The sequence below is a fragment of the Ornithorhynchus anatinus genome, chromosome 16 (assembly GCF_004115215.2).
Source record: "Ornithorhynchus anatinus isolate Pmale09 chromosome 16, mOrnAna1.pri.v4, whole genome shotgun sequence".
Lineage (NCBI taxonomy): Eukaryota > Metazoa > Chordata > Mammalia > Monotremata > Ornithorhynchidae > Ornithorhynchus > Ornithorhynchus anatinus.
In genome coordinates, this window is record NC_041743.1 from 5,310,677 (window position 1) to 5,329,680 (window position 19,004).

Genomic DNA, 19,004 nt, shown 5'->3' on the forward strand with positions numbered 1-19,004 from the left:
CACCCCACCCCCATACCCACAGCACTTTTGTACATATCTTTAAATTATAAATTATTTACTCGTGTTAATGGCTGTCTCCCCTTCTAGACTATAAGCTTATTATGGACAGGGAATATGTCTGCTAATTCTGTTGTAGTGTATTCTCCCAATTGCTCAGTTGAGTGCTCTGCTCTTAATAAGTACTTAAATACAGTCTACTGATTGATGTTCCTCATTAAACTGTCAGCTCCTTGAAGGCAGGGAATGAGGATCTTGCAACTGCTATATTAATCACTGGCATGATTAGAGTGCCTACTACTCAGTAGGTGTTCAATAAATATTATTGATTGAGGCATTTTTTTCTCTTCGTTATATTTACGCTACTTGTCTTGCATTTGCATTACGTAACCGAATTGTGCCATCCTGATATTTGGCAGTTGGTAGCCAAGTGGGGCAGCATTGTTTATCTGCAGTCTTTTGGAGGGTCCAATCTGTAAAATTTCAATTCATACTGATTTTTCTCTACAGCTGGCAACCTATCCAAGGCTCTGCGAGGAAACAGAAAGAATTGTTGCTAACCACATTCGTGACAGGGAAGGGAAGACTAAAGACCAGGTGAGGATGAGCTTTTCTCTTGCTGGATGGAGAAATGATGTTAAGTGGGCAGATCTCTTTATGAACAAGGCTAGGGAATTCAATCACTCAGTCAATCAATTGTATTTATCAAGTCCTTACTGTTTGCAGAACTTTGTACTAAGCACTTGGGAGAGTACGATATAACAGAAATTGGAAGAAACAGTCTCTGCCCACAATGAGCTCACAGTCTAGAGGGGGAGAAAGGCATGAATATAAATCAATTCTGGATATGTACACAAGTGCTGTGGGGCTGAGGGAGGTTTGAATAAAAGGTGCAAATCCTAGTGCAAGAGAGATGGAGATGGCAGTGGGAAAGGAAATAGGGTCTAGTTGGGGAAGGTCTCTTGGAGGAAGTGGGCTTTTAATAAGACTTTGAAACTGGGGAAAGTGATTGTCTGTTGGATATGAAGAGGGAGGGCATTCCAGGCCAGAGGGCAGGAGGTGGAAGAGGTCTGCAGCAAGATGGAGTACAGCAAGTAGGTTGGCATTAGAGGAACGAAGTTTGCAGGCTGGGTTGTAGTAGGAAAGCTGCAAGGTAAGATGGGAGGGGGCAAGATGATTGAGTGCTTTAAAGCCGATGGTAAGGAGTTTCTGTTTGATGCGGAGGAGGGTGGGCGGCCACTGGAGTTTCTTGAGGAGTGGGGAAACGTGGACTTAAAGGTTTTGTAGAAACGTGACCCTGACAGCAGAGTGAAGTATGGACTGGGTTGAGAGAAAAAGAGAGGAGAAATGGAGGTCAGCAAGGAGACTGATGCCGTAATCAAGGCGGGATAGGGTAAGTGCTTGGGTTAATATAGTAGCAGTTTGGTTGGAGAGGAAAGAGTGGATTTTAGCCATATTGTGAAGGTTGAACTGACGGATTTAGTGATAGATTGAACATGTGGGTTGAAGGAGAGAGATGAGTCAAGGATAACACCAAGATATTGGGCTTGCGAGACAGGCAGGAAAGTCGGGGGAGTACAGAGTTTGGGTGGGAAGATAAGGAGTTCTGTTTTGGGTATGTTGAATTAACATAGGCCTTTTTGTTGAAAAATAGTTAACCCTTCTCTGGAGATTATGTAATCTGTTAGGTTAAATAGAGGCCATGGGAACCAGAGATTATACGTTCTTTAATGCTCATTCTTAGTCATCTTTCCTGAGTAATTTTTTGGAAAGAGCACTATGCAGAGAATCAGCTCCCAGTTCTTTGTTGTAGCGACAGTTGATTTATTCCATGACCTTGGTAAAGTTGCATAACCTCTCTGTGCCTTAGGACCCCCACCTGTAAAACAAGGATTCTGTGAGGGTAGAGGAAATAATAGAAAGGATGTATACAAAATGACAGTCTTTATTATCACATGAGGCTTTTGAGGTGCAACAGTATATCGCATTCTGAAACGATGGGCCTGTCGTCAGTCCAGCAGCTGTAAATGGGTCTCTACACCGCAGTGACCCACATTTATGAAGCCTTCCTAGCCCCCGAGGTTCGAGTTGGCTCCGTGAAGGCCCTACGTGATCATCATTAGCCCATAGACTCTCCTGGCTCTGTCCCTTCTGGATTGGGCCTCCTCTCCCCAGTCCTGGGAACTTTGGGTTGGAGGGGTGGGGGGAAATGTGTGGAATAACATGATTTAGTGGATAGAGCATGGGCCTGGGAGTCGGAACTCCTTGCGTTCTAATCCTGGCTTCTCCACTTGTCTGCTGAGTGTGACTTCGGGCCAGTCACTTTACTTCTCTGGGCCTCAGGTCCCTCATTGGTAAAATGGGGATTAAGACTGTGAGTCCCATGTGGGCCATGGACTCTGTCCAACCCGATTAGTTTCTCTCTACCCCAGCACTTTGTACGGTACCTGGCACTGTAACTGTAATTGTTGTTGTTATCTCAAGTGTAATATTTAAACACCATTGGCTCTCTTAGCTTCATTCTAACTTGATTTGACCACCTGTTTACCTAAGAAGAGATCACAAAGAAGAGGTTTTATCCAGTGGGGAACACTGGGTTTTGAATACATTTCTGTCAGTCTATTAGATGAAGAAAAATGCACCTCTGATTATGAAAGGAAAATTTACTTTACGTCGACTGTCTGGAGACGTCGTTCAGATTGAGTTTAAATGTTTAACGAGATGGATGCGGTAGCCTACCAATGTGAAAGATCTGAGGTAGCCTATTGAATAAAGTCATAAGCAGCTAATTACTTCTCCGGGAGGGAAGTCTTCTTTTTCTTTGGTCAGTTTTGCACTGCTCAGAATACATGTAATGAACTGCAAGAGGAGAGAAATGGCTTTGTCCCCTTTCTCCAGCCTCATTCTGTAGATAACCTGGCAGATTTCCTAAATGGGCACGGAATTCCACATTCCTGGAATATGAGTGAGAGTGGGATATAAAATCCATTCTTGCTTGGTCTTTAATCCAAGTTCTTGTTTGTGAAGTTCTCACATAGCGATGTCATAAGCAATGACGTCAAGGAGACTGTGCATGAACTATTATGTTTTGTAGGATAGCAGTGTTTTAGCAGGACGCTTTAAGTGATGCAGGTTATTGGGGTAAATTACTGGCCAGCAGGGTCACTTGTGTTATTCTTCATGATAAATCTTGCTTATTCTTCGGGTTTATAAGGATGGAATAATAGTAAAAAGAATCTTGTGAGAAGGAAGTAATGTGCTTACTTTGGAAAGATACATTAACTCATTGTGGCTGGGGTGTGTTTTTTCTTTGACCTGACTTTAGAGATGTAAATATTTGCTGACCAAACAGCAGAGTCTAAAAGAATTTGCTACCTCGAGAATCCAAATACACTCAGGTTTTACCTTTGCTTCTGCTCAGGCCTAAGGGACTGGAAAAAAAATAAATGTATTTTCAAGCACTTGGCTTCTGGTTCCTGTCTCCAAGAAAGATTGGGGCCTATGTAGAAGCTGTCTCGTAGAAGACTCAATCAATGCAATTTATTGATCACTCACTGCACGCAGAGCACCATACTAAGTGTTCGGGAGAGTTCAGTGCAGTCGAGTTGGGAGACACAGTCCCTGTCCAAAAGGAATTTACAGACCGTAGAGAAATTTAGAGCCTAGAATCTGAACTTAAGTCACCCGAAGCAGAAGAAGAACCTAGTGGATAGAGCCCGGGCCTGGGAGCTAGAAGGAACTGAGTTCCAATGCCGGCTCCACCACTTGTCTGCTGTGTGACCTGGGGCAAGTCACTTCACTTCTCTGTGCCTCAGTTACTTCATCTGTAAAAAGGGGATTAAGACTGTGAGCCCCACGTGGACTATGTCCAACCTGATTACCATGTATCTACCCCAGCTCTTAGAAAGTGCCTGACACATATAAGTGCTTTATATTATTATTATTAATAATAATAATATTTAAATGCTTACTATGTGCCAGGCACCATAAAAAATCTAAGCATCCTAATTCAAAGCCCCCATTTTGATTTGCTATATGAGGTTAGATTAACATCTAGGACCATATTTGAACAAGCTTATTGAATGAATGAAAAGAGTTGCAGCGAAAAAAGAAATGAGTGCTGAAAAGCTGAGCTGGCTTATGAAAGAGTTAGATTTGTCAAGAAGGAGGCCACTGCTACTGTTTTTGAGATTGGCCTCAGTGGAGTGAAGGGGAGGGCAACCAGAGTGTGGAGGGTCAAGAAGGGAGTTGTAGAAGAGGAAGTGAAGACAGCGGTGTACGCAATTTGTTAAGAGGACAGGAATGGGAAGGAGGAGGGAGATGGGGCGGTAGGTAGAATGTGCAGTGGGATTCACAGCTATCAGCTGCCCTCTCCCATCCAGAGCAGAAAGTTTTAAGTGGCCACCTCACACGCACAACAACGGAAGGAGCGGGGAGGGGATCAGCAGGTCACGGATCAGCCCCTGAGCAGTCCCCTCTAGACAGTAAGCTTGCTGTGGGCAGGGAATGTGTCAGTTTATCGTTATATAATACGCTCCCAAGTGCTTAGTACAGTACTCTGCACACAGTAAGCACTCAGTAAATACGACTGACTGACTAACCGTGTCCCCTCTGACATTGTGCATGCATGGCAGTCATTTGGGGAAGGCCTATACCAGGCACCATCTTTGTAATGTCCCAGTGTGGAGCCATGCCAGTAGGGTGAGGAATAGTAGGCTAGCTATTGGAATTGTGTGTCTCTGGGGGCACGATTTGGGGCTTGGGTTTGGGGTAAGCCCATCCTCACGATGGGTGTGAAATCGTACTCTATTCATGTTTGGAATTCTTCCTGCCTCTGTGGCTGGTGGAAATGAGGCAAAATCTACTCACAGGTTGTTTTTTTAAATTTGGGAATGCGGGAAGGGAAGCCCAAGTGTTGCGAGCTGGGTGGGAAACCGGTTGCTCTTTGTCTTTCTTCCCTCTCCTCTATCTGCGTGTTCACTGAAAAACTGTTCATGGCCGAGGGAGCTCAGACAAAGGTAGACGGGAAGAAGGATGAAGCAGTCGATAGTGTGGTCTTGTGGGATGAGGCTGCTGCTGGGCTTTGCAGAACCCCAAGTACCAAGCAGATGCTTCTTTTGCCTTCTTGTCACAGACCTTTCTGTCCGGTGTTTCCTCTCCCTCCCCAGCAGGCTTCTTCTGAACGTAGGTGCCCCAAGAGTGAATTGCTGCCCCTTCGTGTTTCCAGTTGAATTGATTAATTCCAGGCTTGAGATCAAAAGAGCTAATAATGTTTGGCCTGGAAATTAGAGTGCCATGAGGTTTGCTCTGTACTCAGACTCCCCTTGGCCTTATACGTACAGCTTTAATTAGCATATGAGAGTATGGTAAATCAAAGAGGGCATCATGGAAAATTTAAAAAGGCAGTGGAAATTTGTACTCTCCTCACTGTAGACCTTTGCACAGATTAATGAAAAATAAGGGTTTTTGGGTTGTTGGGTTTTTTTAGACTAGAAAGGCAAGGAAATGCACTATGTTTGAAAATAATTCTTTCTTTTTCGCTGTTAGGTGCTGCTGTTGATTGATATCCAGGTATCTTATATTAACACCAACCATGAAGACTTCATTGGGTTTGCAAAGTACGTAAACCTTTTTTTGTGTTGTGGGTTTCCCGCTCTCCTTGGCTTAGTTTAATTACCAATCCCCAGAGGTTTACTATGCACCTTTTATGCATATCCAAGCAATCACTCTCCAATCATGAATATTAATTCTATCCCCTACTGTAAATCAAGATGGAGTTTTCAGATGGTGTTTTCTCATAATCTGAAGACTATCCTGATACGCCCTACCTTCTTCCTCGGTTTATGGCCCTCGTGGTTGGTATCTTGCTTCCAATAAAGGGAGTAACATGATCAGGAAACACTAGGTGCAGTCTGTCTACTAAATACAAATGTTTTTGATGATAATCAGCTTTTGAGTCCCCAGATAAATGCATGCCATTCTTTCCACTGGAAGCAGCACTGATTTTTGTCTTTATCCTGGGTATTTGCCTATCTTTTATTCTGTAATTACTGGATTTCCTGGGTTGTTAATTAGCCTTTCCCCATTCTATACAAGATCAGTAAGATCAGAAACAGCATGGCCTAGTGGAAAAAGTATGAGCCTGGGAGCAGAAGACCTGGGTTTGAATCCAGGTTCTGCCATATGTCTGCAGTGTGACCTTGGGCAAGTCACTTAACTTCTCTGTGCCTCAGTTCCCTCAGCTGAAAAATGGGCATTCAATACCTGTTCTCCTTCCTACTTGGACTGTGAGCTCCCTGTGGGACTTGATTGTCTTGTATCTACCTCAGTGTTTAGTAGAGTGCTTTACACATGCCACTTAATAAATACCTTAACAAATACCACAGTTATCATTATTAAGTAATGCTGACAATGCAGATATTAGGTTTCAAGTAAAGTGCAATCCTGTCTACCTGAAATCTGTATCAAATTGGTTTTAACATTCCCAAACAGAATGGATAGTTAAATTATTGGATAATATATTCCCTCTCCCTAATTTGACATAAATCTGATAACTCCAATTTGATCTTCAGAAATTCTTTTTTTAAGGCAGATTTTTGTTATTTTTAAGAAGGTTTTTTAAATACACAGAGAGATGTCAGTGACTCAGGGATGAGTTACTCAGGTTGGGGATTTTCCAAACTCCGAAATTTTCTTTCTGCTTTACGATCTTCTTGTCCACAGCTCACTAGCACATCCATGAAAGGAGTTATTGAATTTGCTTTCTGTTGGTTCTTGGATGTGGTATGCTGCACTTGGGGAATACAGTATACCAAAGTGACATATTCCCTGACCTTATGGAGTTTATACTCTGACAGTGGAGATGAACATAAAACCATTTGGCACGCTGTCAAAATAAATTAATCGAGGTGGCATCTGCACATGAATGCTAAGGAAGGTAAATAAATTCATGAGTGCCAAGACGAAAGATGAATTTCAGATTCATTAATTCAGGGTTTTGGTTCAGGACATTAAACAAGAAACACTGACCAATGACCCAAACCTCTTAAAACTAAATGACTCAATTCAAAATGAAAACTTCCTTTATGTAACTTGTCATGTGACAGTCAAGTGTGTTTCACCCCAAGGTTCATTGGACAGAATAAAGTCAAGTCACACAACTTTCAGCAGGTGTGATTTTAACTTGACATTCAGAATTGGACATTCATGAGGTGTTCCACAAATTGAAAATATAATCAGTTTGATCACACCCTGGATTAGGAGAAACGAACAGATGTTAATTGCCGAATTATACATTCCAAACGCTCAGTACAGTGTTCTGCACACAGTAAGCGCTCAATAAATACGATTGAATGAATGAATGTACTCGCAGGCCAGATTTCCCTGGTCCAAGCAGAGTGGAACGTTGATTCATTTATCTGTTGAGACATTAGATATAACCTAATCAAGTTGGACACGGTCCATGCCCCACATGGGACTCACAGTCTCAACCCTCGTTTTACAGATGAGATGACCGAGGCCCAAAGGAGTTAAGTGACTTGCCCAAGGTCACACAGCAGGCAAACGGTGGAGCTCAGATTGGAACCCAGGCTCTTCTGACTCCCCAGGCCCGTGCTCTGTCGGAATAATTTGGCTGTTAGATTTGTTTCTTCCCTACAGTAATTGGGGGATTACTATTCCTGAAGAGTTGTTGAAATAATTTGTACAAATTTTGATACCGAACGTTGACACACGAGTGGGCTTAATCTGTCAATGCAGATCAACAGCTTTTTTCCCTATTATTCTGAGTAAGTTTGACTGCTCACTTTTATAATGTTGGGAAGGAAAAAGAAAACATGGGAAACTTACACCTCTAAAATATCCTCTAATGTTATACGTCTCTTACCCATTGGTTATGTTTTTTTGATAGATTTTCTCAAAGGATAGTGATGTTATGCACACCCAGATTTTTTGCTGTGATAAATCGGTGCTCGGCATGTAGTAATTGCTCAGTAAATACCATCAATGGATCAATAATGTAAATTTAATATTTGAAATGTAGAATATTGTAGTAAGGACCAGAAAGCAATTTCCATTAGGAATCATTTTTCTCAGCAGCCCAAAGCAGTCATGAACTGAAAAATTGTCATCCTTGGTTCAGATCCAAAGTTTAACATTCGCCTTTGTGGAAAACTTGAGCAGGTTTCATCAAGACAGTTTTCAGTTTGGGGAAGATGTAAAATGCACCTTCCAAAAACACTGAAAGAGTTGTAGTCTTTCTTCTTTGTGACTCTAAAATTCAAAGAAAAAAATGGGTGTAGCTGTAAATTTTGAATTTGGCAGAATAATTTTCCTCATCAAGAAAGAAACGTTTCATTTGATGACAGGTAAGTATTTTTTTTTAAGTTGCAAAGATTGAATATGAAGAGCTTGAGGAAAAGTCATAACAATTTCAGCCCAGATGTGAGTTTTACAGGCTTTCCAAATGGGGCCCATACAGGTTCTGTTGTTAGGCCATGATGTGTTCTCTGAGATCGCAGAAGTGTGCAACTTAGTTGTTTTCTTCTTTGAATCAAAGAAAAATTCCTGAAAACAAGTTCTCAACCCAAGCTAATGCAACATTAAGGCTGTAAAGTGTCCTTATTCAGGAAATTCCAGAGTTCTTGTTCCTAGAGTAATGCTAACTGCTTTGTTGAACATATGGAGCATTTTCCCTCCTATTTCCCTGTTGTTTGTTAAACATGGACCATAAAATATGCACCATGTGCAATGTGGCCAAATCAACCCTGCTCTAAGATGCTTTGCTTTGGAATTTCCTGACTTTTGAGTACTTGGTTTTTCAACCCTAATGCATTTTTATATTTAACAATGGAGTGTTCTAGGAGGGGAAAAATAGATTTTGCTCATGATCTACTTCCCTGCTTTAATGGTGCCAATCTCTCATTCTTCCTTATGTTGAAAAAGTGTCAAAGGGCGTTTTTTTTGCAACCCATTATTGGGTTTATTATTGAATAATAACTCCTTTGCCACCGTGTCTGGATATTCTTATTGTAAGAATAAAAGGGCAAGCTTGTTAGCTTAAAGCCTGCAGGGTGAGCTCTCACACTCTCCTGCTCTTCCCCATTTGTATCATAAACACAATCCGGGTTCCAGCTCACTCAGATTTACATTGCCCAATGAGTTAAAGGAAAGATGGGCTCCAGACACAGTCTGTTAAAATGATATCTCAGTGGCACACAACAAACCAAGGTCTGTTTGTTTTCCAGGCTGCTCAGAATGTCCTGACACCTGTTTTCTCACAGTTGAATTGCTCCAGTGTGTAGATTTCCATCATTGTTATATGAGCACCATGAAAATTCTAAGGGTTGTAACATTCATTATATCTCTTTCCCCATGTTCCGGAATGTCTCTGTTGCCACTTCGCTAAGTACAGTACATTTGAACCTTGGCACCGAGCTCCAGAGCTCTCCTTAATCCCCTTCACTCGTTCATCATTCTTCCCTTTTCCCAGTGGTAGAGCTAAAATTTATTAGCGTCTCAGTACCTTCCTTGTAGAGGTAGTGAGTAATCACCAGGAAGAAGGTATAAGAAGAGTATCTTCTATTTCTCTTCAAGATCAACAGACCACTTGCACAAGAGTCATTTTAGAATAGAAAAATGTTCTTGTCCTCGATTCATTTCTTAGCTATGTATTCAAGCAGATATCGATAACTATGCTTGAGGTTTGTTGTTAGTATGCGCAGCCATAAATGATGTAGGATAAAACAATGTGTATGACTGCAACGACCAGAAACGGCAGCTCCAAGTAATCGGGATCAATGGGATGGGCGAAGGGGGATTTATCTTCATTCCAGATTTCAGTCAAAAAATGGTTTGGATTAATTGTCACTTTTGACATTCTCTTCCTTGAAGCTATTTTTTGTGTGTCAGGGAGGAGAGAGAAATAGGCATATTCTTACACTTCTGATTAAATCTAGTGGTTGCTGCCTACTTATTCACCCTGGGTCTGTTCATTTTTCTGAAGTGGATAGTAGTGGTATATGCATGTAGATGAGATAATAATAATAATAGTATTTGCTGTTGAGTTTGGATTTTGTCTTCTGGGGTTTTTTTGTTTTTTTTTTTTTGGTTTGCTACAGAACCAGAAAATTGGGTGACATTTATTTGAAATTAGGAAAATACACAAACCACAAATGTATTTATATTAATGTCTGTGTCCCCCTCTAGACTTAAACTCCTTGTTTTATTATATTGTCCCAAATACTCAATAGAATGCTCTAAGTAAGCCCTCAATAAATGTCACTGATTTCCCGATCACAAAATGACGATAAACAGCAGCGAGGCCTAGTGGGTTTTGCAAAGGCCTGGAAGTCAGAGGAACCCAGCTTCTAATCCCGATTCTGCCATGTCCTTGGACAAGTCATTTGACCTCTCTGGGCCTCGGTAAAATGGGGATTAAGACCGTAAGCCCCATGTGGGACATGGACTATGTCTAACTTGGTTAGTTTGTATCAACCCCAGCGCATAGAATGATGCCTGGCACATAATAAGCATATAACGAATACCTTTTTTTAAAAAAAAACGAGAGTTTTGCTGCAGTTACTGTTTAAGGTACAGGATTTGCTGCTGAATTAGACTGTGGAGCTCTAGGTTAAGTCAGTGCTTATGATAGAGTATTCTTAGGTTCTCCACTAACGTAGAGCATGCAAGGGACAGACAAAGGAACTCCTTTCTCCACTTGAAGAAACCTGGTCTAAGCTTTGCCCGTTCCCCACTTTAAGATTATTTGACCAAAAGGGAAACCTGCCTTCCGAAATGGCAGATTTATAACACCACATCTGTTGTTCATAATAATGTCGCTGATGGTGTTACTGCATTTATCTGAAAAGGCCAAAACCTGATCAACAGTTTAGTATACACTTTTATGCCAGGAGTAAATCTGCTCAAGAGCATAATGTGAGGGGTTGAGCAACTGCCCAAGAATGCAAATCCTTTAGAGGGCCCATTTTGGCTTTCTTTTTGTTCTCCGCTGACCCCCTAGCTCTGGACAGGTCACCCTCCACAGGGTGACCACTCGAGGGCCACCCTTAAATACCAGACCAGGAAACACATATGACATCACGCGTTATACCAGGCATACAGTGTCATCCATCAATCAATAATATTTATTAAGTGCTTACTTTGTGCAAACCACTTTAATAATAATAATAATGTTGGTATTTGTTAAGTGCTTACTATGTGCCGAGCACTGTTCTAAGCGCTGGGGTAGATGCAGGGTAATCAGGTTGTCCCATGTGAGGCTCACAGTTAATCCCCATTTTACAGATGAGGTAACTGAGGCACAGAGAAGTTAAGTGACTTGCCCACAGTCACACAGCTGACAAGTGGCAGAGCCAGGTTTTGAACTCATGACCTCTGACTCCCAAGCCTGTGCTCTTTCCACTGAGCCACGCTGCTTCTCTACTTTACTAGGTGCTTGAGAGAGTACATTAGTGTTAATAGCCACAGTCCCTGCCCACAATCTAATACTTGCGATATTTTTTTCAACACTATATACTAAACACTGTATTAAGTGCCGTGGAAGATGTGACATGAATGGATTGGACACAGTCCCTCTCTCACATGGGGTTTAAAGGGGAGGGAGAACAGTCATCTTATTCCATTTATACAGATGAGGAAACTGGGCAAAGAGAATTTAAATGACTTGGCCAAGGTCACACAGCAGACATGTGGCAGAGCCGAGATTAGAACCCATATTCTCTGACTCCCAGGCCTGTCCTCTTTCCACTGGGACGTGCTGCTAGGTTTGGTAGATAGGATTGCTGCCCCCAAGAACCTTAATATCTAGTGGAGAGGAGACATAAATCAGGAGAGGTCTCCTGGGGATTCATTCAGTCATATTTATTAAGCACTTCCTGTATACAGAGCACTGTACTAAGTGCTTGGAAAGTACAATTTAGGGACATAATCTTGGGGGCAGGGTTGGGGGCAGCGGCTGGAAGGTGGGGAAAGAGCCCCAAGCATAAGGGACTCTAGACTGTCAACTCATTTTGGGCAGGGAATGTGTCCCCTAATTCCATTGGATTATCCTCTTCCAAGCACTTAATACAGTGCTCTACACATCTCGGTAAATGTTATCGATTGGTCAGTAAGAGAGGGAGTGAGCCACAGATCATGGGTGAGATCATACTCATGGATCATGGATCATATTCACTCAAGGCACAGTGAGTATGTTGGCCTGAGAGGAGCCCAAGAGGAGCCAGGATAAGTAGTGGGGAGAGAGCTAACTGGGGCCCTTAAAAGATTACATAATGCCACCTAAAAGGCTATTTTGTGAAATACAAGTTTGCCCAGACCAAGAGCATTCCTCTGGGGCAAATGGGCCCCTGTTCCCCTCCATTTTCTCCAGAGCCATTGCATTTCCCCTCCCAGGTCCTGTATGTAAACCCAGGAGCTGTTTCCTTCCAAAACATGGAGTTTGGCAGCAGGAGCTGTATTGGAGGGAAATTAGCTGCTGAAATTTTTTTTTTTAACTGTATATAAAGGCACCTGGTGGCATATCCATGCCAGGGACAGACTCAATTCACTCATATTTACTGAGCGCTTACCGTGTATTATGTATTAGCTGTATTACGCGCAACTGAAAACCAGACCGTCCCATCTGAAGCCATAGCCATTGGTGAGGGGCCCTCAGAGTCTGAAAACTTGTTTTGGGCAGGGAACCCGGCTGCTCATTCTGTTGTATTGTACTCTCCCAAGCACTTAATACAGTGCTCTGCACATAGTAAATGCTCAATAAATACAATTGATTGGTAGATTCCAATGTTCAGGCTCTTGTTTTGAGCATGTGCGCTAGAGTATTTGAACCCTCTCAGTAGTCCATCTTTTGGCTGGGCTCTAAATCCTGGAGTTCTTGAGGGACTTGACCCTTCCTCCCTTCCTTCTTTCCTCCCTTCTTCCATCCCATTTCTCTCATGCCTAGGATTCAGAAACTGCCCCCACCTTGCCAGTTCCTACCCTGTTCCCCAAACCTCACCAACCCCGTAAGGCCAGAGACACTGTCTGACCCGCTGTTACTGCTCTGGAATGCCACTCTTGTGGGTGCCATCGTCTCTGTGGCAAATTTTTTTGTGACGGTACTTTTGTTTATTAATGGTATTTGTTAAATGCTTACTATGTGCCAGGCACTGTACTAAACCCTGGGGTCGATACAAGATAATCGGGTTGGATCAGTCCCTGCTCCACATAGGGTTTACAGTTCTTAAACCCCATTTTACAGATGACTCACTACCAGCTGTTGGGACTCACAGTCTAAATAAAATAGGAGGGAGTAGGATTTAATCCCCGTTTGACGGATGAGGTAAAATGAGGTCCAGAGAAGTTAAGTGACTTGCCCAAAGTTACAAGGCAGACAAGTGACAGTGCAGGATTTAGAAGCCAGATCCTCCTGCCTTCCAGGCCCATCCTCTTTCCACTAAACCGTGCCGCGGGGAACCGGGCATGATGTGACATTCCTCTTGTTCTTTATTGGAGGTTTTGGCCCCACTGATGAGACTGATAAATCTCTTGTCTTCCAAATTCCTCTATGCCTTCTTAGCCCTTTGTCTCAATACTTGGGGGACAGGGATTGTAGCAGCAGATTATATGGAGAGATGTTATGTTCTCTGAAGCCCATTTTCTTCCAGTAGTCCTCAGCTTGTACAAAAAGAAAAGGGGCTGTTAGAAAACTGTTCTTTCATTAAGTAGAAAGACACAGAATAAGGTCCAAATGTCTTTTTCCCCAGTGCGACCTGGCTAAGAACGTGGAACACCAGGTGATAAATAAGAATTTATACATTTATTTATATTAACATCTTTCTCCCCCTCTAGACTGTACACTCGTTGTGGGTAGGGAATGTCTGTTTAGCGTGGTTATACTCATCTAAGGGCTTCGTACGGTACTCCGCACACAGTAAGCGCTCAATAAATATGACTGACAAATACAATCGACTGACTGCACCCACAAGCTCTTATTAGCTTTCATCAGGGTGTTCTGTAAAAAGTCAGGAATGAGGATGGAGCTTTGATTCTACAGCAAATCACACAAGAGAGATGTCACCTTGAATTTATTTTAATAGCTCTTTCTATTTCGAAAACAGAGTTACGTTAGAGCTACAGACCTGGTCATTGTGGTTTCATTTTGTATATTTTGGAGGAAGATGGCAAAAAATATTTGCCAATGTCTGGACACAGGATTCTAGCTGACTCTTTACCCAAGACTTGTGGGCCTTCCTCCCTTCCCCTTTCCACCCCTCCCCACACTTGTGTAAAGTTGGCAGTCTGTAATTAGAGGTCTGTCACATATTCTACAAGGCGTTAATGCCAAATTAAGGTGACTTTTCTGGCGCTCTGCGAGTCCTGAAGTATGATGTATTAATACATTCTTCTATTGTATTCTTCCAAATACTTAAGCCTGTGCTCTGCACACAGTAGACAGCCAGTAAATGTCATTAAATTTGCAGTTGGAGGGTACATTTTCTGAATTAATTTCTTCCTTGATTTTGAACAGTGTCCATTATAGAATCCCAACTTCTTATCCAACTGTCAGAGGGTGATATCTATTATTTTTTATTTATTTGCACCCTTATAATACATAGAAAATGTCAAATTTTGTCCAAAACCAGCTGGGAAGGTAAACCCTGAAGGAGCCAACTACAGGGAGGATTTTGCTGGACTGCCCAGAATAGCAGAAATGAGTCATTTCTTCTTGAGGTTTTTTTTAAAAAAATATTAATGAGAGCTAAGTCTTACAGGTGCCCAGATGAATTATGAATATTGCCTGCCTTAAGACCTTCTTATACACCAACCAAAGCAGTCTTAGCTTTCTGATCACCCCACCTTTTGAACAGGTGCTTCTTTAAGACGCATTACTATTAATACAAATTTCTCTCTTTAGTGTACCTGTGTTTTTTCTTCACAATGGTAACTGCTGTTAGGCGTTCATATGAATTGATTTTCTTTCCTTTGTTAACTGGAACTATATACATGTGTATTTATATTTTTGTCTTCTAAGCAGCGAGGCCTTCAGTTCTAGAGTCTTCGTGTTTAGAATTCATTATTTGTTGCTTAGGAAGAAATTTGTTATTTTTGATTTTCTTCAGTGCAACTTTCCTCTTTGCTTTTCTTAGTGCCCAGCAGAGAAGCAGTCAGGTTCACAAGAAAAGTGCAGTTGGAAATCAGGTAGGAATTTTGTAAGAGAATAACTGCATACTGCATGCCAAATGAACTCTGGCTAAAATTGCTTTCCTGGCTCTCTTTTTTTTTTTTTGGTTGCAAGTTAATGACCTGCAGATTTTGCTTGAATTGCAGCTTTTTGTTTTGCCTTCCATAAATTTGCAGAGCTCATCACAGTTAGTTATCAATTATTCTATGCAACTAACTGTATTGGTTTTATTGTAATAGCTTCAGCTGGTTTGCATGCTCTTTGAATCTCTTCCCTCCTATTCCCCTTACTTGGTATTCGGATAATTTTCTTTCACTTCCCTAAATTATCATTAAACTGGAATTTGCGATTAGTTCAAAGGACTGAACTTTGGTGAGTACTTGCTTGCATGTTGCTTTCTGTTCCTAGTTCACACTTTTGCACAGCTTGGTAACACAGTGAAGGGACAGCTCTTTGAGGAAAGTAATTGTCTGGTTTGACCACCACAGGTGGTTCCGGAAAATGTTGAAAGTATACATTGGTTGAGTTTTAAAATTTTTAGCTGTCTCTGACTAATAGCGCTTTGCAGAGATTGCATTAACTCTATTTGCTGTTTCTTTGTGTTTTGTATGATATATGAATTGTTGTTTCTTTTCAAGTCAAAACAATGAGATTTTAGTAACTAGTCTAAATTTTTTCTGGATTCATAATTCCACAAATTATCCCTCTCTGATTTTCATTGTTTTGAAGGGAAAAGAATAATGACACAAACTTTTCTTTAGGAATCTTTTTCTGAATTAAAACATAATTCTTTACTATTTCAGGGAGCCAATCTTCCGCCTTCAAGGCAAATTGTACGAGCTAAGTTCTGTAAGCTTTACTGTTGCTTTTTCATTTAGCAACCCCAAGGGCAAAGTTTGTCTTTAACTGATTAACTCAACTAGTGCTTGCTACTAATTTTTTAATTTTTTTACACTTAGGTTGCCATATATTTAACACCCTATCACTGACATGGACACTGACCATTTCCATCCCTTCACTGCTAATAACTTGCTGTGATTGAAAAGTAGGAACTAGAATAATTTCAAATGCTGAAGCATTAAACTCTTAACACAATGGATGCTTTTGCGATTCCCCTAATTTTACTGGGTCTTAAAATAATTAAATCTTTAATAATCTGTATCTATCCTTTCATGCTATGATGTAAGATTTTTCCCACTTTTATGGTATTTCCTAAAATTACCGACTATGCCTCTGAAAGGTGGGTGAATTGTACTTTCGGCATCTGATTTTAGTTACGGTTATGATGAGTCTTTACAGATTCAGCATTAGAAATTATTTTACATTCAGTGAGGCATAAATTGGGCAGTATCTTTCAGGATCTCCAATTTGATGTTTTTCCCCCCTCGCCATCAGATCCTGCATTTTCATTTGAAGGGTGGGAAAGTGGACTCTTACTGACTTGGGTACTTGGGAAGAGGGAGAAGGCAAGCTAATTCTCCCTTTTTCTTTTCTATTTCAATCAATAAAGTCCTATTTCTAAGAGGACTTTATGTTTCAAAACCAGATGGGAGAGTTGTAAACTTTTTTGATTCTTGCTCCTTGCTCTCTTGCAGTTAGTTTACCTAGTCTTTTCGAAAGGGTGAGTTTAGGCACTTCCAAAAGTGGAATGATCACTAATAAAATAGATTCATAAAATTAAAATGAAGTCAGGAGACTTGTGTATAAAGCTCATGTAGCAAAAGCTATATGAATTGAATTTTTTTTTTCTGGGAAGATGGTCATCGTTCATTCGTTCAGTTGTATTTATTGAGGGCTTACTTGTGCGAAGCACTGAACTAAGAGTTTGGGAGAGTACAGAATAATAATAATCAGACATTCCCTGCCCACATTGAGCTTACAGGGGGAGACAGACATTTATAAGAATAAGTAAATGAATAGATAACAGATATGTACATAAGTGCTGCCATCCAAATCTACCCGTTCGTGGAAGACTTCTTAGCAGTCTCACGGGTAGAATTGGGGCATTAGCTTATAATGTATGCCCTGCTATCCAATATGTATTCTTTATAGATAACTAGTATGTTCTAAAATTCTTCCATGTGTTAGAGATCCCTTTGAATATGCTATTCTGCTTGACTGGAATCGGCTTTGAATGATGCAGCTTTTCTATAGAAACCTGGATGTTTGGTGTTGTCTTGTATGAAATCAATACTGTTTGTTTCTGGATGGGGATTCTTTGACCTTCTTTTTTCCCCTCTACTAATTTATCTTCTCACACTTAAACTTTGGCCTTTTTTGCTATCGTCTGAGGTTTTGACCTGACCTGGAAAGGTTTCTTTTTAAGCCACAGGTTAGTCTGACTTTAATACGCTTGAAATAACCAAAACAATCCTTTGTTTTGCATAATGAATCTAGCGAGTTACCTGGAGACCTTGAAGGCTGGCCAGGTCTTAACTATATATTTTGCTTGGTGAGATTTGTGTCTCTGTTAATCATTCAGCTTGTTTTATGTTTAATAATTCTTTCTTTTGTTAGAACCTTTTGTTGTCTGTCTTGGTATGAATGACCCAACATTTTTATTGGGATTCAGGTTGAGCAAGCAGGGGGAATGTTGTGTCATTTATCATTTTTTAAAAATGGTTGCTGGGAGAAAATTTCAAGCTACTCAAATAACACAATTAAAAACATTATCTCTTGCACTGCCACCTTCATTCCTTGTCTATGATCCCCGTAGCTTTACACAGCTTGTTTTTCATGATTTCTGACTACTCTCTTTTAGAAAGACAAAAATATGTCACCACTGAAAAAATTAAAATTGTAATTTCTTTTGGGGGAAGCTTTTTTGGACTCTTTTAGCAAATAGGAGATGCATTATTTTAGAAACCTTGAAGCAAACCATATGAATATCTCAATGGAGGAATGACAGTTCACCTGAAATTAGATGTCTAAAACCCATTAGTTCATATTCCAGATGTCCACATTTCTAAAATTCCCCAAAATCATCCTTAATCACCAAACTTTTCAATGGAGTTGAGGTTGGGAATTAGGCTAGGTTAGGCTTTGGTTCTGGGTATTACTGTTAGGAGTTGATTTGGCAACAGCTGGATTATTAAATCATTCATTTTAGGTAGGGTACTGTATTCAATTCCATAACCGACTTTATCATATAATTGCCCCACCCCCATTTTTGAGGGGAAAATAAAGCATGATTGGAAGCAGTGATAGCTGCATTGGTTGTTGGAGGGAGAGGACCAGAAAGGTAAGAGCAAGAGGAAGCAGGTAGAAGTAGTTAATTCATTAAGCCGGTTGTGGGCCAGGGGAGGAAATGCAGAGACAAAGTAGGTCTAGGGAGTCAATTAATTAAGACTGCCTCAGACAAGTGCAGAAGGAGCAACAGGGTGAGAACGTGGGTGACCCAGAAGGGGAAGAGAAATGAATTCACTGGATGTCTCCTGAATGCCAAGCCTGGGAGAATGCAATAAAAGTGAGACACACAGTATCAAGTGCTCTACATTCCTCTCCTCCCCTCCTTCCCTTTTCCTTTTTAATCTTTTCTTTTATCTCCTTTTATTGCTAGACTCATTAGACCACTGTTTTAATGTTGCAAAACTTTTGTAAAATGATGGGGCAATTAGGGCTTTTTTAATGAGTTTTTACCCTTAGTTGTTACATTGAATTTATCTCGTGTACTCTGCACAAATTTGCGTATAGTCCAACACCCTTAGTGGGATTTGGCTAGGCCATTTTCCCTTGAAATAAGTAATAATGAAATTAGACTTTGTCATTGGAAAAGGTCAAATATTAAGAAATGATTGAAAACATCTAAACTTCCGTCGGTAGAGAA

General features: G+C 40.9%; 1 protein-coding gene across 7 annotated transcripts in view; it reads left to right on the plus strand.

Annotated features, from left to right (window-relative positions):
- DNM3 (dynamin 3) overlaps positions 1-19,004 on the plus strand; it is a 328,780-nt gene that overhangs the window by 103,430 nt on the left and 206,346 nt on the right. For 4 of the 7 annotated variants that reach the window (XM_029081396.2, XM_029081391.2, XM_029081392.2 and 1 more), the window contains exons 11-14: positions 508-594; positions 5,545-5,615; positions 15,144-15,195; positions 15,982-16,011. In XM_029081396.2, the coding sequence (XP_028937229.1) occupies positions 508-594; positions 5,545-5,615; positions 15,144-15,195; positions 15,982-16,011 (240 nt within the window). Of the gene's footprint in view, positions 1-507; positions 595-5,544; positions 5,616-15,143; positions 15,196-15,981; positions 16,012-17,504; positions 17,511-19,004 lie in introns of all 7 variants that reach the window. The other 3 variants (XM_029081395.2, XM_029081397.2, XM_029081394.2) reach the window with 2 other exon arrangements.